Below are 21,393 nucleotides of genomic sequence, written 5' to 3'. Positions count from 1 at the left end.
CAATGATTATTATCAACATCGATTGCTTGATGACTCGAAATTGACTCGTGAATATTCCTCCGAGACACGAGTCAATTCACATTTCTGATACGCCGACTCAAGTCAAGTCAAGTCATTTTAGCAAAGTGACTCGAGTCAAGTCAAGTCATATGAAAAAGGTGACTCGAGTCTGACTCGAGTCAAGTCATGACTCGAGTCATCCCAACACTGTGGAACAGTATTCCGCCGGCCTTCCGAAGGTCGACGAGCATGTCCATTGTCCACATTCAAGACGAAATACAAGCAATTACTAATAAATAAATACTAGTCCGTCCTCAAAATTACCGGACTACGACTGACCTATCGATCTCGCTTTCCATGACATGCCGCCCCATTTCTTGTTGCTTTCTTTTTCCTATACTATCTTCTCTACTTTTCATTCAGTGTGCATGCCTCCTCTTTACATCACCTAGGCCAAGGTGGGTGTCTGATTCCATAGACTACTCCAAGTCGCTTCGACACCTTCCTACTTTTTCATTGTATCGCATTTTTGTGGTGTATTGAATTGCTAATTAAACCAATGATGATGACATAAACTTGGCAATTCCTTTTATGTTTAGGACACCGAATCTTTTGAGCAGGTGATTTGTTGGACGCACAACCTAGCCCCAAAGGGCTATGATGCGTAGGACCTGGTGTTGAAGTTTTTGCAGTGGTTTGAGTGCGCTAACACTGGCATCTCCCCACCAGATGATACTATATTGCAATTTCGATTGGAACAAGGATTTAAAGAGTGGTGGTTAATTTGATGAAATAGAATTAGAAGCGACTGAATGATTGAAATGAACTAGCTAGATGAATGAGGAGAAATATCGTCATCGTAACGCGATTGTTCGTGAAAATGATCATTTTAGTATTTGTGAGTGATTTTGGGTGGTTGTAGTGCCAGACCACATGGTAACTGATATATATATATAGGTTATTCGTAATCCGTGTGACAATTAAGTAGCTTGCGATCGAGAGCAGTTTGACAAAATTTTGCGCTACGGCTGCCAACAGCCAACACGAGTGACTTCGTCAGCGATATCAACAATACCTTGCGGAAAGCATTGAACTAACATCAAATATCCAGAAATTAGATTCAAGGAATCACCGCCTGCACGTGCATTCTAATCTGTTTGTAAGACATATTTCGCAGTTCTTGTCGCATGTGCCATATAGGTGCTAAGTAGTGATTAAGAAGTCATCAACACGTTCAGATACCATCTGTATCGCTGCCATTACTAATTTAATGCCAGTTGAAAAACGATGCGTCCTAGTATATACGACTGAATTGGTAGCCTATCCTTCCTCAGAAATTCTCAACGTCGATGCGTTGATACATTTAGATTTTTGTTTATCAAAGGCTATAGGACTATTATATTCTCAGACTCAGTCAAACAGATATATAATACGTATTTCTGTAGCTAAAGACAGAAGCCGTCCAGCACTATGGCAGACGATGTAAGAATGAAATAACATTTCTTGATGTACGTGTTAACAATTTAAAAAAATGTCTGTACTAGGGAGCCCCGCGAAAGATGACTCATCAGCGTAAGCAGCAGCTCAAGTCGCTTATGCTGAACAAAGCCCGCGAGGATTTGAAAAGGGAAGCTGAGCACAAGGCCGAAGAAAAAAAGAGAATTTTAAATACCAGAATCGAGCCACTTGGAAATCTATCAAGCATGCCCCAACAAGAACTGATGGTAAACTTATATGGTCGCCTTAGATCATAGAATTTTGCTATATATTGGCTATATATTGGCTATTGCATTGGAAATATTTCGGAACGATCTACCCCCTTAATTTTATAATGATGGCTAAATATTCATGCCAAGAACATTTTTTGTTTCAGGATTTATGCCGTGAACTCCACGCCAAAATTGATAAAATCGATGATGCACGATTCGACATCGAAGTGAAAGTGAAGAAAAATGATAACGAGGTGCATTTATGGATACAAAGTACAAATCTAACATGAAATCAAGTAAATTGGTTCGTCGTATATCCTACCAGAGGGAGTCGTACATTTTATTGTAGACTTGCTATGCTAGCGCCAATAAAACTGTGCTGTGCATGGTTGAATTGTAATGATAAGCATGAGATCAAAGCATGAAAGCCACGCCATTCAAATCATCTTTAAGGATGAATCTTATTTGGAACCATTTGTTGGATTGGAAGTATGCGGTTTGTTACAATCCTTGTAATATTACATTTAATTATTATCAACAGTATATTTACTCGTTTTCCCCAGTAGCGGATTGAAGTCTATAAAACTTACTTCATGAAATAGATCGAAGAGTTGAATCAGAAAATCTTCGACCTAAGAGGAAAATTCAAAAGGCCACCTCTGCGACGTGTCCGAATGTCAGCTGATCAAATGCTGCGCGCTTTGCTAGGCTCCAAGCACAAGGTGACCATGGACTTGAGGTCAAACCTGAAGAGCGCTAAAAATGAGGTGATTATCAATTCAATTGCAAACTTTTGAGCGGGTGTGGCAACCTGCATGTTGCGAAACTGAGTATATATTTGGTTATTTTTCAGGGGAAGAAATAGATGTTCCTGAAAGCAACACTTCGAGCTATTGCAATCTTTGTGAAGTCAGTCTGTAAATAAATGAGCTACACGACGAAAGCTGGAAATAGCCTACGACTGTCGAGTGTATAGCCTGCATTACATAGCTTAGGCTACTTATGTTATACGTAGCCTATAATAACATCACCAAATAAAACTGGACTGGACGAAACAACGATGTTTTCTACAGAGTAGGGGTGCCCAGACTTTTCTCTAGCGAGCCGCTTTGCACATTTGGCACCATTATTCAAACTGCTAACTCTCCCGAGAGTGTGTGTTAGTGTTATGAGTTGGTGTTACGTGCTACACGCTACAAAATGAAGAGTGTTAGAGCTGATACCATCCTGTGCGAATCACTGCCGGCCAATAAATTTACAAGCTTTATTAATATTTTATCTTTTACACATTATTGCGCATTCTGGTACATCTGATGTGAAAAATACAGGTGTGATAATAAAATTAGCATTTTTAGCGGTTGAAGTTATGGTGCCTGGTGAAGAAATGAAACAAATTAAATTTGCAAGGTTGGATTTCCGAGGTTGTTTGAAAGTTGATGTGTAGGCCTAGTTTTAATAATAATTTCGAATCCCCTGTATAAACAATGCATAGGCGTGTGGATTCCGTCTACGGCACGGTAGTAGCTTACTTATGATCACATAATAATTTGCACGACTTTCAGTATCAGTTTATTAATATTTTCAGCATTTTAAAACACCACAAAACCGTGATACAATGAAAAGATAGGAAGGCGTCGAAACGACTTGGAGTATAGTGTTTGAATGCAGACCAGGCGACTACATATTATTGTTATAAGACATTAACAATGCTATTACTTCAGAAGATTAGAAGTTTATTCTGTAATTTAATATAAATCTATTCAACAGAGTCCTGCAAACTCACACAATAAAGTAACACGGCCCGTGAGGGAAAGTGAATTTAGGTTAGGTTGTCTATATATAGTAGGCTTACCATATTTTGGAAATCTAAAAAGAGGACACTTTTTCAGAAAATTGCAACTTGCAAAACCGGAGTAGAATTCTCAAAAAACGGTAAATTTTTCCCACTTTGTGATCGGTTGACTAAAAAAAAAAAGGTCAACTTTTCCGCTCAGAACTCAAAATACCGTTTTTCTCCCCACATTGCCAGGTGGATGACTAAAAAAAAAAGGTATTTTTTTTCGCTCAGAGCTAAAATCACCGTTTTTCACTCCGACATACGCGCCTGAGCGTCACTTCAGTGCTAATTTGTGGCATATCACTCGCAATTTCCTCTAAATCTTACCTCAATTTTCAAAAAAGAGGACAAAATCTCAAAAAAGAAGACAAAAAGGGCGTCCTCCGAGGACACTTTCAAAAAAGTCAAAAAAGAGGACAAATCCTCTTGAAAGAAGACGCATGGTAAGCCTACTATATAGAAACGATACTGACCAGATTTGGCTCAATTCCAACCATGCGGAAGCGGAGTTATTGCCGTCGTAAAATTTTGGATTTGAATAACATAGTATTTACGGTGACCGATTCTTTAAAGGGGCACTGCGGTCTAAATATGATGTGGTCTCAAATTGAAGGGCAAAACGAAAAAAAAATTTTGGCCGCAGCCGTTTTCTTCAGAACGCCACCGTAATGGATCTGCAATTTATTGAAATTTCCAGAAACGCACCCGGCTGCAGCTGTCGCGGCTCCGGGTAATTTCTTAACCCGTTACATGGCACGATGACTCCATCGTCGCACTTGCTGGACGCGATTACGCAGGCACGCAGTGGACGAACTGTAGATAGTTGTCAGCCGATGTTATGAAGCAAATATGTCTTACACGCCAAGGTGGTGTAGATACGGCGTTCCACGGACGATATTCAGTCAGCAGATTTTTCTCTTAATTGGGCCTAGTGTATTCTATTTCTTGAGGGCAGGAATAGATCATGTCCTATTCTTATGTTGTGTATAAAACATTACCATCACCAATCAGTGTGCCCTCTGAACATTTCAAAATTCAGAGCGGTCATAATTGGTTTCGCATTAAGGTTGGAGAATCATAAGATGATGGCTTGAGGATTAGTAAGATTATAATATAATGAATAATATGTTTTAGGGTCAGCTGCGGAGTTGTGGGTTCAGGTTAGGTTTGCGTACCGTTGGATTTTGGTTAGGGATGATGAATTTTCCTACAGTAGCCTACCCGAACCACCAATTTTGAATGTCATGAATTTTGTCATGTTCATGGGGAACCCTGACTGGTGGTATTCGTGTTGTGGATAAGAAATTACTGTTACCCTGAAAAACGGCTACAGCATAAAGTGCTTCTCAACCTGTGTGACGGTTCGTACTTGTGCGGATGAAAAGAATTTCAACCAAATAGTCAACTAATGTTGAGTGTGAAAGAAAAACTGTATTTCCGGAGTTGAGCTGGAAAGTTATCCCTTTTTTAGTCGACCGACCACGGAGTCTGAAAAATTTACTATATTTTCAGGATTCTATACTTGATCCACTATTCTATTTCTGAAAATTTTGAATAAGTGTCCTCCTTTCTCGAAGTCATCGTGCCATGTAACGGATTAAGAAATTACCCGGAGCCGCGGCAGCTGCAGCCGGATGAGTTTCTGGAAATTTCAATAAATTGCAGCTCCATTACGGTGGCGTCCTGAAGAAAACGGCTGCGGCCAAAATTTTTTTTTCGTTTTGCCCTTCAATTTGAGACCACATCATATTTAGACCGCAGTGCCCCTTTAACCCGTTACATGGCACGATGACTTCATCGTCGCATTTGCTCGTCGCGATTACGCAGAGGACGAACTTTAGATAGTTGTCATTCGATGTTGTGAAGGACTCATGTCTTGCACACCAAGGCGGCGCTCAACGTACGGTGTTAAGTCAGGATGATTTGTGTCTGGAGCTTGTCATGACTCTATAGTATTTGCCAGTTGACTGATACTGAGATGCCGTTACAGTTGTATATTGATGCAGATACAGCTGTCATTTTCAAGATGTATTAACGACAGCACAGTGCACAACCTTTGGAGTGGTGGTCTTGTGGAATAGACAGACACAAGATATTTTGCATCATTTACCCATGGCATAGCAACTATCTTGATACGGTCCAGTTTACTTGTTCAAGACACAGATGTATAGATAGTCAACACAAGGATATCATTATTTCATTCTCATCTAAGTTCCAATATTGTTGTGGAAATTTTTATCGTAACATTGTTGTTCTCAGTTTCACAAACGAATCTTCTGTCTCCATCAGTTCATTCATGCAATTCCTTTGACACGTAGATAACGTAAAATTTGTTAAAATTATTGATGGTATGGAAGAAGATCTTGTTGATGACGTAACTTCTGATGAAGATACAGATGTAGAAGATTTCGATGATATCACGATATTTGGTGAGAGCCTGCCGTATCAATTCGAGCCACAATATTCAGAGGAGGAATTCGCCCGTCTTGTTGCAACTCAAGAAGCACAAACTCATTTCTCTGTAAGTATTGTACCTGTGTTTCTTGAATGCAATTTATCAATCTCATTGTATTGGTCAAAGGAATCGTCAGAAAACCAGAGTCAACTTCGGACACTAGACAATGAATGAATGGTGCAGTTGCTTGAACTGTGCATCCATGACAAACCAGAATGAGCGCGTCTGCTGCAGGGAAATACAACAAATAATGGAGCTTCTTGGGAATGGAGGGTCGACTTGCATAACAGAACATGACGATTTTCTCCTACATATACATCCCTCAATTCTTGAAACGTTTTTCAAAGTGAACAGAAAAAACTGGAATAATAACAATCAACCACATGGTCCTGGCAGAAGGCTTTCTAACAAGTGGGTCCTAGAACATTTTGTTTTGTTTAGTATTGGACCTATGACAGGGTCTTGGACTTATGACATGGTTCCTGGATATAAACGACAATTTCCGGGTCAAGTGTAGAATACGGCCACCTCGAGAAAGTGATCCCCATGACCATCACCGATCAGTGTTGCACCTGAAACTTCAGTGCTGCACCTGAAACTGTCGGAATTCAGAGTGCTTCACGTAGTTACCGACTATGCTCCCCACTAGACCCTATAAATCCTGTCAAGGTTCCATATTATATCTTATCATATTATTATATCTTGAATTCACAGATACACATGCCGGTGACGAGCAAGATTACATTTTACATCGCTCGCTCGCATACCAGATGAACGGCTTGTACAAGAAATCGAAAGAAAGGGGAAAGGAAGCGACTTACTCCAATCTCTTCACCACATTATGTATTGTGTATCGCATTTTTATCGAAAATATAAAAAATAAAACGCATGACGCCTATGCCCGCGCAGTTGCCCAGAAAAGACCCGACGTAAGAAAGTACTCATGTACACTTATGTGAAGACACTCGCATAGTCGCGTATCATACCAAGTGTACTTTCCAGCCACAATAGTTATGTACAGACACTCGCATAGTCGGGTATGATACCAAGTGTACTTTTCAGCCACAATAGTTATGTACAGACACTCGCATAGTCGCGTATCATACCAAGTGTACTTTTCAGCCACAATAGTTATGTACAGACACTCGCATAGTCGGGTATGATACCAAGTGTACTTTTCAGCCACAATAGTTATGTACAGACACTCGCATAGTCGCGTATCATACCAAGTGTACTTTTCAGCCACAATACTTATGTGAAGACACTCGCATAGTCGCGTATCATACCAAGTGTACTTTGCGGCCAAGGCTACTCATGTAGGTACTCTCCAATAATAGGGCATGATACCAAGTGTACTTTTCAGCCACAATACTTATGTGAAGACACTCGCATAGTCGCGTATCATACCAAGTGTACTTTCCAGCCACAATAGTTATGTACAGACACTCGCATAGTCGGGTATGATACCAAGTGTACTTTTCAGCCACAATAGTTATGTACAGACACTCGCATAGTCGGGTATGATACCAAGTGTACTTTTCAGCCACAATAGTTATGTACAGACACTCGCATAGTCGCGTATCATACCAAGTGTACTTTTCAGCCACAATACTTATGTGAAGACACTCGCGTAGTCGCGTATCATACCAAGTGTACTTTGCGGCCAAGGCTACTCATGTAGGTACTCTCCAATAATAGGGCATGATACCAAGTGTACTTTTCAGCCACAATACTTATGTGAAGACACTCGCATAGTCGCGTATCATACCAAGTGTACTTTGCGGCCAAGGCTACTCATGTAGGTACTCTCCAATAATAGGGCATGATACCAAGTGTACTTTTCAGCCACAATACTTATGTGAAGACACTCGCATAGTCGCGTATCATACCAAGTGTACTTTCCAGCCACAATAGTTATGTACAGACACTCGCATAGTCGGGTATGATACCAAGTGTACTTTTCAGCCACAATAGTTATGTACAGACACTCGCATAGTCGGGTATGATACCAAGTGTACTTTTCAGCCACAATAGTTATGTACAGACACTCGCATAGTCGCGTATCATACCAAGTGTACTTTTCAGCCACAATACTTATGTGAAGACACTCGCGTAGTCGCGTATCATACCAAGTGTACTTTGCGGCCAAGGCTACTCATGTAGGTACTCTCCAATAATAGGGCATGATACCAAGTGTACTTTTCAGCCACAATACTTATGTGAAGACACTCGCATAGTCGCGTATCATACCAAGTGTACTTTCCAGCCACAATAGTTATGTACAGACACTCGCATAGTCGGGTATGATACCAAGTGTACTTTTCAGCCACAATAGTTATGTACAGACACTCGCATAGTCGCGTATCATACCAAGTGTACTTTTCAGCCACAATACTTATGTGAAGACACTCGCGTAGTCGCGTATCATACCAAGTGTACTTTTCAGCCACAATACTTATGTGAAGACACTCGCATAGTCGCGTATCATACCAAGTGTACTTTCCAGCCACAATAGTTATGTACAGACACTCGCATAGTCGGGTATGATACCAAGTGTACTTTTCAGCCACAATACTTATGTGAAGACACTCGCGTAGTCGCGTATCATACCAAGTGTACTTTTCAGCCACAATACTTATGTGAAGACACTCGCATAGTCGCGTATCATACCAAGTGTACTTTCCAGCCACAATAGTTATGTACAGACACTCGCATAGTCGGGTATGATACCAAGTGTACTTTTCAGCCACAATAGTTATGTACAGACACTCGCATAGTCGGGTATGATACCAAGTGTACTTTTCAGCCACAATAGTTATGTACAGACACTCGCATAGTCGCGTATCATACCAAGTGTACTTTTCAGCCACAATACTTATGTGAAGACACTCGCATAGTCGCGTATCATACCAAGTGTAGTTTCCAGCCACAATAGTTATGTACAGACACTCGCATAGTCGGGTATGATACCAAGTGTACTTTGCGGCCAAGATACTCATGTAGGTACTCTCGCATAATAGGGCATGATACCAAGTGTACTTTGCGGCCAAGATACTCATGTAGGTACTTTCCACAGCCCTGTACTCATCAAATCTTGTTTCCAGCCACAATACTCAGGTGTATCATGTTTATTTGTGAAAGAACGAAACAAAGAAAATTGAACGAAATTGCAGGAATGGTGCATTCTCATATTAAAATTGATACTCTGGATGAGTCGCAATCGCATGAATGATATCGGGGAAGTAATGTGCCCTATCTCTAGTTCTTCGCCACATCCACTCATCAATATAGGAGGGCACAAAACTTCTTACCGAACCATTCATGCGATTGAATTTTCTTTTGCAATCTCGCCATTGACTTTCAATATTATTGGTATGCACGCCGTCGGGTGCCACGTATAAATCCTTATGACACACCGATTTGTGCGTATAATTCAGGCCCATTCCTGTTAACGAAATATAAATACTTTCATGAAAGTGATCGTTATCGTTGAAATATATATTTTTACCGTTTATGCCACGATATGCAGCCCATTGATCGGACCAAATTTCAGTCCCTGGAGCAATGTATTGCCGAATAATCGGCAAAAGTGTACCGGCGTCGCGACGATCGACGAATCGCATGAAGCATTGACTGCATAAAACATTTATTATTCTTTAAGTTTTGCTAACCTTGGGTGGTATTTTCTGTATACAAACTTCGTTGCAAGATCCACGCCTCCAAATATCCACTGTTGTGGGACGGGCCTTGCCTGGGCGTTTGCCCCACGGCCGCGCTTGGCTATGACAGACTCGTCAATAGCCACAACGTGTCCTAGACCACCAACGACGCCGGAGCCTCTCAGTAGCTCACTCGAGCAGACCTTGAAAATATCACAGAGTAATCATAGTGCCATGCTATACAATTAAACTTGGAAATTACCTCCCTGAAAAATTGACACCAGTCAATGCAGGTCCGATTACTGATCTTTAATTCGTGTATGATCGAGACCTGCAAATGGTCCTGTGACCAAAAGTAGAGGAGGTACAGTAGTTGCAATACCGTCAGATTGCTTTTGTAAAAGAAAGAACCAAGACGTATGCTCCAAAAATTCTTGCATTTCTGTGAATGAAAAATGTCACAAAATATTAGTTTCTGGCTCCAACAAAAAAAAATGTATGACTTCCTACCGGACAACGCCAGGCGGTCTGATCTTTGACGTTCCTGAATTTTTCAGCGCATGGCACGCTGCATTGTGGGCAATTCTGTTGCCTTGCAAGTAGTCCATGCTGCCTGAAAAACTGAATGGCTGCAGTGTTGCTTGACAGCGCGCCCATTCCAATGAGCTCTGGTATGCCTACACCAACTAAACTCGCCATGCTTAGGCTACTGATAAATGTGGGCTATGAAATGAAATGATATATTATTTAGCGATGATTTGTTTTACAACTTTTATTACAACATAAAATTATTCATAGATAGAAATCAGCCTAATTCTAAAGGCCACTATAGTTTCTACTGCGCCTAATTTTTAATTATATTCCTGCAAGTTTGCAAGTTTCTCTTTCCTGTTCATTCATTCGTTACTTGCATTCACATCTTCACCGCCTTTTGTTGACCAAACGCTGCTGAAGTTATTGCTCGACTTACACATGGAAGAGTCGTGTTCATCAGGCCCGGAAACTCTTCCACCGTGATCAATTATTAAGTTCATTGTTAATCACAATGTTTTTTCCGGTTTATGAGCATGTACCATTGTTGAAGATGATACCTTCATGTGACCAATGTGGGTTGACGTACATAAGGACGCATTCTGACTGTACAATGCCTCTCGACATGCCTACATGTACCTACATGAGTATCTTGGCCGCAAAGTACACTTGGTATCATGCCCTATTTTGCGAGAGTACCTACATGAGTATCTTGGCCGCAAAGTACACTTGGTATCATGCCCTATTATTGGAGAGTACCTACATGATTATCTTGGCCGCAAAGTACACTTGGTATCATACCTATCATTGGAGAGTACCTACATGAGTAGCCTTGGCCGCAAAGTACACTTGGTATCATGGCCAATTATGCGAAAGTACCTACATGAGTATCGATGCCATTTCTTTTACATTGCTGGACAAGCTGGGATAAAGACCAATTTCAAGAACGTGCTCTTTGTCAAAGTCATCCAGCGATATGCTCTTTGTATGAAATATGTCAATGAATTCAACTGCATCGCACTTCACAAAGGCCCATTTGAAATTTTCCGGCAATGGTATTGGCGTCCACATTAAACGGAGTACTGAATAGTCAGAATTCATTTTGTAGAGAAGGAATGTTGGAAAAGCGGGTGAATATTCACTTATTCAGTAGTTAAATTTCGTATCACAGTTAGAAATGTAGTGTTGGTACTAGGTTTTCTCTCCTCCAGTATAGGAAAGTGAGCATAATTTTCTTTGTAGGCTACTGTTGACATTTCAAGAGTCACAGATTCGTTTAGAATGCGCCTAAACATCTCATCTATCCCCCTGAAGTTGCAAATTCAATTTGTTCAGATGCGACGTTAAATGTACCAGGAAAGCAAGAAGAGATACCCATTTTCGATTACAAGATTATGAGTCGGCGATATTAGAGGAAAGTTGCTACTTCATTTCTCAGTTCATAGACTCGTGTAAGCATAGCTGCTTGACTTAATGCGTGAACATGACAGATATAGGCCTACAGGACATCGCCATATTGATTCTCTGCTTAGTAATATCTGGCGTAACTGATTCAGTTAATGAGACAAAAATCATATTAACAGTTTTCCCCATTGCAAGGAAGGACACCCTTATTGTCACACCCCATTAGAGTGGTAAACTATTTAAAAAAGTATGGAACACCTTCGGTTGCGAGATACACTCGATTGATAAGCACTGATCCAGTCGATGAATGGATGTGGCGTCGGACCAGAGAAAGAGATCATTACTTTTCGGACATTGTTCAGGAAATCGCCAGGCAACACCCAGTGTAAAATGAGCCCTTTAATTTATTGAGATTTGACTGCTCAGAATTATCTAGTTATCGAAGTGTGCCTGCAATTTCGTAATTCCGTTTTTTTCTACATTTCGTTTCGTTTTTGTTTTGTTGATAAACGTGCTGCCATTGGCTATAGTTCGAGTCTATCTACATTTGACCGGACGTTGGAGTAGGAGTCAGGGTCAGGGCCATTTCTATAATATGCGAGTGTCTATACATAAGTATCGTGGCTGGAAAGTACACTTGGTATCATACCCGACTATGCGAGTGTCTGTACATAACTATTGTGGCTGGAAAGTACACTTGGTATGATACGCGACTATGCGAGTGTCTGTACATAACTATTGTGGCTGAAAAGTACACTTGGTATGATACGCGACTACGCGAGTGTCTGTACATAACTATTGTGGCTGAAAAGTACACTTGGTATGATACGCGACTATGCGAGTGTCTTCACATAAGTATTGTGGCTGAAAAGTACACTTGGTATGATACGCGACTACGCGAGTGTCTTCACATAAGTATTGTGGCTGAAAAGTACACTTGGTATCATACCCGACTATGCGAGTGTCTTCACATAAGTATTGTGGCTGAAAAGTACACTTGGTATGATACGCGACTATGCGAGTGTCTGTACATAACTATTGTGGCTGGAAAGTACACTTGGTATGATACGCGACTATGCGAGTGTCTTCACATAAGTATTGTGGCTGAAAAGTACACTTGGTATGATACGCGACTACGCGAGTGTCTTCACATAAGTATTGTGGCTGAAAAGTACACTTGGTATCATGCCCTATTATTGGAGAGTACCTACATGAGTAGCCTTGGCCGCAAAGTACACTTGGTATGATACGCGACTATGCGAGTGTCTGTACATAACTATTGTGGCTGAAAAGTACACTTGGTATCATACCCGACTATGCGAGTGTCTGTACATAACTATTGTGGCTGGAAAGTACACTTGGTATGATACGCGACTATGCGAGTGTCTGTACATAACTATTGTGGCTGAAAAGTACACTTGGTATGATACGCGACTACGCGAGTGTCTGTACATAACTATTGTGGCTGAAAAGTACACTTGGTATGATACGCGACTATGCGAGTGTCTGTACATAACTATTGTGGCTGAAAAGTACACTTGGTATCATACCCGACTATGCGAGTGTCTGTACATAACTATTGTGGCTGAAAAGTACACTTGGTATCATACCCGACTATGCGAGTGTCTGTACATAACTATTGTGGCTGGAAAGTACACTTGGTATGATACGCGACTATGCGAGTGTCTTCACATAAGTATTGTGGCTGAAAAGTACACTTGGTATGATACGCGACTACGCGAGTGTCTTCACATAAGTATTGTGGCTGAAAAGTACACTTGGTATGATACGCGACTATGCGAGTGTCTGTACATAACTATTGTGGCTGAAAAGTACACTTGGTATCATACCCGACTATGCGAGTGTCTGTACATAACTATTGTGGCTGAAAAGTACACTTGGTATCATACCCGACTATGCGAGTGTCTGTACATAACTATTGTGGCTGGAAAGTACACTTGGTATGATACGCGACTATGCGAGTGTCTTCACATAAGTATTGTGGCTGAAAAGTACACTTGGTATCATGCCCTATTATTGGAGAGTACCTACATGAGTAGCCTTGGCCGCAAAGTACACTTGGTATGATACGCGACTATGCGAGTGTCTGTACATAACTATTGTGGCTGAAAAGTACACTTGGTATCATACCCGACTATGCGAGTGTCTGTACATAACTATTGTGGCTGGAAAGTACACTTGGTATGATACGCGACTATGCGAGTGTCTGTACATAACTATTGTGGCTGAAAAGTACACTTGGTATGATACGCGACTACGCGAGTGTCTGTACATAACTATTGTGGCTGAAAAGTACACTTGGTATGATACGCGACTATGCGAGTGTCTGTACATAACTATTGTGGCTGAAAAGTACACTTGGTATCATACCCGACTATGCGAGTGTCTGTACATAACTATTGTGGCTGAAAAGTACACTTGGTATCATACCCGACTATGCGAGTGTCTGTACATAACTATTGTGGCTGGAAAGTACACTTGGTATGATACGCGACTATGCGAGTGTCTTCACATAAGTATTGTGGCTGAAAAGTACACTTGGTATGATACGCGACTACGCGAGTGTCTTCACATAAGTATTGTGGCTGAAAAGTACACTTGGTATGATACGCGACTATGCGAGTGTCTGTACATAACTATTGTGGCTGAAAAGTACACTTGGTATCATACCCGACTATGCGAGTGTCTGTACATAACTATTGTGGCTGAAAAGTACACTTGGTATCATACCCGACTATGCGAGTGTCTGTACATAACTATTGTGGCTGGAAAGTACACTTGGTATGATACGCGACTATGCGAGTGTCTTCACATAAGTATTGTGGCTGAAAAGTACACTTGGTATCATGCCCTATTATTGGAGAGTACCTACATGAGTAGCCTTGGCCGCAAAGTACACTTGGTATGATACGCGACTATGCGAGTGTCTGTACATAACTATTGTGGCTGGAAAGTACACTTGGTATGATACGCGACTATGCGAGTGTCTGTACATAACTATTGTGGCTGAAAAGTACACTTGGTATGATACGCGACTACGCGAGTGTCTGTACATAACTATTGTGGCTGAAAAGTACACTTGGTATGATACGCGACTATGCGAGTGTCTGTACATAACTATTGTGGCTGAAAAGTACACTTGGTATCATACCCGACTATGCGAGTGTCTGTACATAACTATTGTGGCTGAAAAGTACACTTGGTATCATACCCGACTATGCGAGTGTCTGTACATAACTATTGTGGCTGGAAAGTACACTTGGTATGATACGCGACTATGCGAGTGTCTTCACATAAGTATTGTGGCTGAAAAGTACACTTGGTATGATACGCGACTACGCGAGTGTCTTCACATAAGTATTGTGGCTGAAAAGTACACTTGGTATGATACGCGACTATGCGAGTGTCTGTACATAACTATTGTGGCTGAAAAGTACACTTGGTATCATACCCGACTATGCGAGTGTCTGTACATAACTATTGTGGCTGAAAAGTACACTTGGTATCATACCCGACTATGCGAGTGTCTGTACATAACTATTGTGGCTGGAAAGTACACTTGGTATGATACGCGACTATGCGAGTGTCTTCACATAAGTATTGTGGCTGAAAAGTACACTTGGTATCATGCCCTATTATTGGAGAGTACCTACATGAGTAGCCTTGGCCGCAAAGTACACTTGGTATGATACGCGACTATGCGAGTGTCTGTACATAACTATTGTGGCTGAAAAGTACACTTGGTATCATACCCGACTATGCGAGTGTCTGTACATAACTATTGTGGCTGGAAAGTACACTTGGTATGATACGCGACTATGCGAGTGTCTTCACATAAGTATTGTGGCTGAAAAGTACACTTGGTATGATACGCGACTACGCGAGTGTCTTCACATAAGTATTGTGGCTGAAAAGTACACTTGGTATGATACGCGACTATGCGAGTGTCTGTACATAACTATTGTGGCTGAAAAGTACACTTGGTATCATACCCGACTATGCGAGTGTCTGTACATAACTATTGTGGCTGAAAAGTACACTTGGTATCATACCCGACTATGCGAGTGTCTGTACATAACTATTGTGGCTGGAAAGTACACTTGGTATGATACGCGACTATGCGAGTGTCTTCACATAAGTATTGTGGCTGAAAAGTACACTTGGTATCATGCCCTATTATTGGAGAGTACCTACATGAGTAGCCTTGGCCGCAAAGTACACTTGGTATGATACGCGACTATGCGAGTGTCTTCACATAAGTATTGTGGCTGAAAAGTACACTTGGTATGATACGCGACTACGCGAGTGTCTTCACATAAGTATTGTGGCTGAAAAGTACACTTGGTATGATACGCGACTATGCGAGTGTCTGTACATAACTATTGTGGCTGAAAAGTACACTTGGTATCATACCCGACTATGCGAGTGTCTGTACATAACTATTGTGGCTGAAAAGTACACTTGGTATCATACCCGACTATGCGAGTGTCTGTACATAACTATTGTGGCTGGAAAGTACACTTGGTATGATACGCGACTATGCGAGTGTCTTCACATAAGTATTGTGGCTGAAAAGTACACTTGGTATGATACGCGACTACGCGAGTGTCTTCACATAAGTATTGTGGCTGAAAAGTACACTTGGTATGATACGCGACTATGCGAGTGTCTGTACATAACTATTGTGGCTGAAAAGTACACTTGGTATCATACCCGACTATGCGAGTGTCTGTACATAACTATTGTGGCTGGAAAGTACACTTGGTATGATACGCGACTATGCGAGTGTCTTCACATAAGTGTACATGAGTACTTTCTTACGTCGGGTCTTTTCTGGGCAACTGCGCGGGCATAGGCGTCATGCGTTTTATTTTTTATATTTTCGATAAAAATGCGATACACAATACATAATGTGGTGAAGAGATTGGAGTAAGTCGCTTCCTTTCCCCTTTCTTTCGATTTCTTGTACAAGCCGTTCATCTGGTATGCGAGCGAGCGATGTAAAATGTAATCTTGCTCGTCACCGGCATGTGTATCTGTGAATTCAAGATATAATAATATGATAAGATATAATATGGAACCTTGACAGGATTTATAGGGTCTAGTGGGGAGCATAGTCGGTAACTACGTGAAGCACTCTGAATTCCGACAGTTTCAGGTGCAGCACTGAAGTTTCAGGTGCAACACTGATCGGTGATGGTCATGGGGATCACTTTCTCGAGGTGGCCGTATTCTACACTTGACCCCAATTTCCTGCATTCTTCACCTTTTCTCGCATGCTTTTATATATATGCCTACACTTTATAAATTGGGAGCATTATACTCTCCGTCGTATATATGCTGGTATTAGTTTTCAGCATTTTTTTATTGCTGCAATATCCTTTGATGTTTTCCAATTGCAGACAATATCCCTTGGTGTCTTATCGACACATACTGGAATGGATTATTGATGGCGACGTTTTGGGTAGCAAAAACAGGATGCCCTTGCCAGCGTGCAGTGTGACTGCTACAAGGCAAAAGTACCCTAGTGATGATGGACTGTATGTCGGTTTCAAATGACAGATAGAAAACGAACTGTGATTGATAACACTGCAGCTCTGCTATATATGTCGAAATCAGTTCTGTTACTGTATCATTAGACAGGGACCTGGAACTGTTTGCATTCTATATTCCACCAATGGCTGCTGTGCCTGATACATCCACTACTTTGCTTACTCGTTTATTAAAATAAATAATAAAAGAAACATCCGAGGACTACATAGCCAGGGTATTACAACAGGGCAGTCAGGCAGTGGAAGAATGAAATTGAACTAGTAAGCTACGCAGCATTGCACCACATGCCATACAACTCGAAGATGTACGATAGAGAGATGTTTTGTATCCAAGTCACGTTCTAGAACGACGTTTTGAAAGTAATTCCTCTTTAGAGGGGGCTGGTTCTGGTGCAATGCTGACTGGATGCACACTTCTTGAAATGTTACTGGGGAAGTTGATGCCAGTGCGATTCTCAGCAGTTCGCCTCAAAAGCTCTCTCGCATAGTGGTTCGTCTGCTTTTCAAGATCCACTCTTTTGCTGACCGAGAGTAACTTTTTTTGTATCGTAGAACACCTGCTTAAACAAATATAGAGTAAGTAACTGAATACCTTGACTTGCAAACATTTCATCTGCACAGCAAACCTTCTTGTGTCACCGCAGGAAATCTGCCAACATTCGCATTGTGGTCCAGGACAGCCAGTTTGGTTCGTGCAAGCATTGTGTCATAAGTAAAATGAAGACGTTTAGGTGCAAATTTCAATATCGTCCGTGGAACGCCGTATCTACACCACCTTGGCGTGTAAGACATATTTGCTTCATAACATCGGCTGACAACTATCTACAGTTCGTCCACTGCGTGCCTGCGTAATCGCGTCCAGCAAGTGCGACGATGAAGTCATCGTGCCATGTAACGGGTTAAGAAATTACCCGGAGCCGCGACGGCTGCAGCCGGGTGCGTTTCTGGAAATTTCAATAAATTGCAGCTCCATTACGGTGGCGTTCTGAAGAAAACGGCTGCGGCCAAAATTTTTTTTTCGTTTTGCCCTTCAATTTGAGACCACATCATATTTAGAGCGCAGTGCCCCTTTAATTATAAATAGTTGGGCCCACCGTAAATACTATTTTATTCGAATCCAAAATTTTTCCACGGCAATTACTCCGCTTCCACATGGAATTTCGTGGAAATTTACCATTTTTTACTGATTTCACCCCAGTATTGTAAGTCTGAAAAATTTGAAAAGTTTCCTCATTTCCCGATTCCAAAATATCGTAGTACTTGGTGACATCACCGACATCACTGTCATCATCAATTTAAATCCACCTGCAGAAACATGTCAAAATGAGATACGCGCGCGGTGGTTGCGCACGGACTAAAAATGCTGAGAAGTGCGGCAGCCTAAAAATAGCGAATAAGATTATATGAAGAGGCATAAGTGGATACGAATCACGGTATCTTTTAACGGATTTCGGAAGTTTGTGGATAAACCGATAACTAGACTACGGGAATTGGATATCTCCAGGCCTTTCCTGTGGGATCACATTTCATTTCGAGAATCCATGGCGTCAATGCTAAATCGTCCCCGTTTAATTTGTTCGTCAGAACAGCATCAGTAGTTACAACATCATATTTGCTTCTAAGCTTCTGGGAATGGCAAAGACTCTGAGGAATATTCTACTGCTAATAGGATTCCTTTTCATCGCTCACGGCGCAGTGTCTGCAGCTCAACGTATGTTATGTGAAGTGTATTTTATAACACATCAATAGTTATGTGTAAAACAATGCCACTACACTATGGATGGCATATTGCTCTGATTGTGACTACAGATTTTGCGAAATTGATTGATTCTCTGTTTTAGATCGCTCATATGTGCGTTTGACCCAGCAAGAAATACATTCCTTGCCAATTGATGTGAGTATGCCCTGTAGAAGCTGTTGTTTTATGACTTTTATCTATATGTATTGTATTATTCATCGCTTTATAAACTGCAGATCACAATCCAAACAATACTTGGGTTTGTACTAGCATCTTGGGGTATCATCCTGGCATCTGGAGAACTGAAGAGCATTCTCGTGAACGCAGATATCAAGAAGGCCACCTTTGACACAGTTGGCAATCGTCCTTCATACTATATTTTTGAACACAGAGGCAAAACGTTGCACGATAACATCAGGCAAAGGAGTTAGCTCTTTCCCAAGACTTTACAGTTTTATATCGGAACTCTATTGCAATCTTTCTTCAATCTCCAATCATGAAGACAGCATTCGGCCAAGTCGTCATTGGACCGCCGGGTTCTGGCAAAACCACATACTGCAATGGCATGCAGCAATTTTTATCTGCCCTAAAACGACCAGTGTGCATTATCAACCTCGACCCGGCAAATGACAATATACCTTACGATTGCGATATTGACATCAGTGAACTTATAACTCTTGAAGACGTCATGGATAACCTGCAACTGGGTCCCAATGGTGGACTCCTATACTGCATGGAATATCTTGAAGCTAACATGGACTGGCTTGTTGAAAAATTAAAAGAGCATACGGGAAAGTATGATCATTTTTTTTCAACATGATTGTGGTAAATGCATTTCTCATTTGAGTTGATGATGTGATATCGATATAATAGTCTGCATCTCTATGTTGTATGTTGTTTTTTCGTTGAATTGATATCTTGAAAATAGCATATTCAGAAATTGTAATAATCTCATGAATGGAATAATCACAGCCACTGAAAGATGCGCCTCCAAGTTTCATTGGTTAACCGAAAAGATTTCATATCTGAAGTAGTTACTGGGAAGCCTAGGCCTGCTTGCAAAATGATGGTTCATATCATGCTGCATTGATAAAAGTCCTTAAATCCTTGTGCTCAAATTAGTTATGCTCTGTAGTTGGTGTCTACTTGAGTACAGGAATGTTTTTTTTTTCCATTTTTGTATGCAACTACATCAAACACAAGGATTATTGATTATATTGAAGATATAACAATTTTGTTACATTTTAGATATCTTGTATTTGACTGCCCTGGTCAAGTTGAGCTCTACACCCACCATTCTTCACTGAAAAATGTTATATCCAAACTCACAAGCAAGGAATATGACATGCGTCTCACCGCCGTTCACCTGGTCGATTCGCATTACTGTTCCGACGCTCACAAATTTGTGTCTGTGCTTTTGACATCTCTCGCCACCATGCTGCACATCAGCATGCCGCACGTAAATGTGCTTTCGAAGATGGATGTGGCGGAGCAACATGGAAAGTATGTTAGCATTGTCTTCTTATCTTTGCACTCTATGATGCACTGGTTTCGATTTACAGGTTGGCGTTTCATTTGGAATATTACACAGAAGTACTTGATCTTGAAAAACTCTTATCGTTAGATAAAAGTTCCACATTTTGGAAGAAGTATCACAAACTGAATGAGTATGCCGTTACAAATATGTTTAATATCATTGCATTTAATCACGTCGATTTTCCAGACAACTTTGTAGCGTCATCGAAGACTACAGTCTTGTCAGTTTCATTCCATTGAACGTTCAAGATAAGCAAAGCATGCTGAATGTGGTTCGTCAAGTCGATAATGCCAACGGATACTGTTTTGGTGATGTGGAGGAAAGAGATATTCAGAGGTTGCTGTCAACAGCCGTCGGAGCAGATTTGCAATATTTCAAAAGTGCATCTGTGCATGACAAATATCTAAATGAATCCTGAATGTTTTTGTACAAGTCTATTGGAAGATGGAACATGCAGTGTATGATGGTGTGCTACAGTAGATTCTCCGGATTGTGAAATGTCTTTTGAATGGAATATATGTAATAGATTCATTTTGAGAAAATGCTGGTGACTGTGTTTTAAGTTTGACGCGATGCAAGTTTTACTCGTGGCATTACAAAGTATGCTGTTCAGAAAAGGTATTTCTGTCGGTACTGCTAAACATCTGTGTCTCAAGTAGTGCAGAATTAATACTAGAAGTAGAAAATGAACGTTTGAAATGCGCTGAAGGTAGGTAGGAAGGGCTGAGTACTAGGCAACTAGCAATTACGAAATCCTGGCGACTAGTTGAGTAATACCGACTGTACTAAAAATATCTCTACTGATGGCTCTGACTATTGCACTATGTTGATGGCAATGTATGTCCCACTTCACCGAATCCATTTAATAGTTCCACGTCGACATCTGTTAAAGGACTGTGTGAAATTACGCTACTAACCTACTGAGTAATCCAGAAGGAATAGCATCTCAC

General features: G+C 41.0%; 3 protein-coding genes and 2 long non-coding RNA genes across 6 annotated transcripts; 4 read left to right on the top strand and 1 right to left on the bottom strand.

The window, feature by feature from the left end:
- Window positions 1–1,279: 1,279 nt before the first annotated feature.
- LOC145455526 (troponin I, fast skeletal muscle-like) lies at window positions 1,280–2,767 on the top strand. Its single transcript, XM_080333510.1, has 5 exons — window positions 1,280–1,482; window positions 1,545–1,724; window positions 1,874–1,963; window positions 2,312–2,476; window positions 2,563–2,767. Exons 1-5 carry the CDS (start codon window positions 1,471–1,473, stop codon window positions 2,572–2,574), a joined length of 459 nt encoding a protein of 152 aa, XP_080189636.1. The 5' UTR covers window positions 1,280–1,470; the 3' UTR covers window positions 2,575–2,767.
- A 1,329-nt stretch (window positions 2,768–4,096) lies between these two features.
- LOC145455529 (uncharacterized) lies at window positions 4,097–17,370 on the top strand. 2 transcript variants are annotated; one of them, XR_013920359.1, is made up of 3 exons: window positions 4,097–6,067; window positions 6,128–6,412; window positions 17,019–17,370. It is a non-coding gene; the product is annotated as an uncharacterized LOC145455529 (long non-coding RNA). The 2 variants fall into 2 exon arrangements; XR_013920358.1 differs by lacking the exon at window positions 17,019–17,370 and having other exon boundaries at window positions 4,122–6,067; window positions 6,128–6,499.
- LOC145455531 (uncharacterized) lies at window positions 17,320–18,346 on the bottom strand. The gene is made up of 2 exons (XR_013920360.1): window positions 17,795–18,346; window positions 17,320–17,725 (listed from the first exon to the last, which is right to left on the bottom strand). It is a non-coding gene; the product is annotated as an uncharacterized LOC145455531 (long non-coding RNA).
- Window positions 18,347–18,750: 404 nt separating this feature from the next.
- On the top strand, window positions 18,751–19,337 carry LOC145455527 (ER membrane protein complex subunit 5-like). Its single transcript, XM_080333511.1, has 3 exons — window positions 18,751–18,879; window positions 19,010–19,062; window positions 19,143–19,337. The coding sequence occupies exons 1-3, from the start codon at window positions 18,801–18,803 to the stop codon at window positions 19,335–19,337; spliced, it is 327 nt and encodes a 108-aa protein (XP_080189637.1). The 5' UTR covers window positions 18,751–18,800.
- A 65-nt stretch (window positions 19,338–19,402) lies between these two features.
- On the top strand, window positions 19,403–20,985 carry LOC145455523 (GPN-loop GTPase 2-like). Its single transcript, XM_080333507.1, has 4 exons — window positions 19,403–19,701; window positions 20,155–20,409; window positions 20,469–20,573; window positions 20,630–20,985. Exons 1-4 carry the CDS (start codon window positions 19,403–19,405, stop codon window positions 20,859–20,861), a joined length of 891 nt encoding a protein of 296 aa, XP_080189633.1. The 3' UTR covers window positions 20,862–20,985.
- The last annotated feature ends 408 nt before the right edge of the window (window positions 20,986–21,393 follow it).

This window comes from Botryllus schlosseri, chromosome 14, assembly GCF_051294905.1.
Source record: "Botryllus schlosseri isolate E-star chromosome 14, Bs_hap1, whole genome shotgun sequence".
NCBI classification, from domain to species: domain Eukaryota; kingdom Metazoa; phylum Chordata; class Ascidiacea; order Stolidobranchia; family Styelidae; genus Botryllus; species Botryllus schlosseri.
The sequence above is the reverse complement of the archived record's forward strand: the minus strand, read 5'-3'. Positions and strand labels throughout refer to the sequence as shown.

What these genes read in the sequence shown, in the direction of transcription:
- LOC145455526 (XM_080333510.1), top strand. An exon ending in TGCCCCAACAAGAACTGATG is followed by an intron (nt 1,725 to 1,873) that starts GTAAACTTATAT and finishes TTTTTGTTTCAG; the next exon opens with GATTTATGCCGTGAACTCCA. An exon ending in TGAAGAAAAATGATAACGAG is followed by an intron (nt 1,964 to 2,311) that starts GTGCATTTATGG and finishes TTCATGAAATAG; the next exon opens with ATCGAAGAGTTGAATCAGAA.
- LOC145455527 (XM_080333511.1), top strand. Translation starts at nt 18,801, where the DNA reads ATGGCAAAGACTCTGAGGAATATTCTACTGCTAATAGGATTCCTTTTC. An exon ending in CGCAGTGTCTGCAGCTCAAC is followed by an intron (nt 18,880 to 19,009) that starts GTATGTTATGTG and finishes TCTCTGTTTTAG; the next exon opens with ATCGCTCATATGTGCGTTTG. An exon ending in TACATTCCTTGCCAATTGAT is followed by an intron (nt 19,063 to 19,142) that starts GTGAGTATGCCC and finishes TATAAACTGCAG; the next exon opens with ATCACAATCCAAACAATACT.
- LOC145455523 (XM_080333507.1), top strand. Translation starts at nt 19,403, where the DNA reads ATGAAGACAGCATTCGGCCAAGTCGTCATTGGACCGCCGGGTTCTGGC. An exon ending in TTAAAAGAGCATACGGGAAA is followed by an intron (nt 19,702 to 20,154) that starts GTATGATCATTT and finishes GTTACATTTTAG; the next exon opens with ATATCTTGTATTTGACTGCC. An exon ending in GTGGCGGAGCAACATGGAAA is followed by an intron (nt 20,410 to 20,468) that starts GTATGTTAGCAT and finishes TTCGATTTACAG; the next exon opens with GTTGGCGTTTCATTTGGAAT.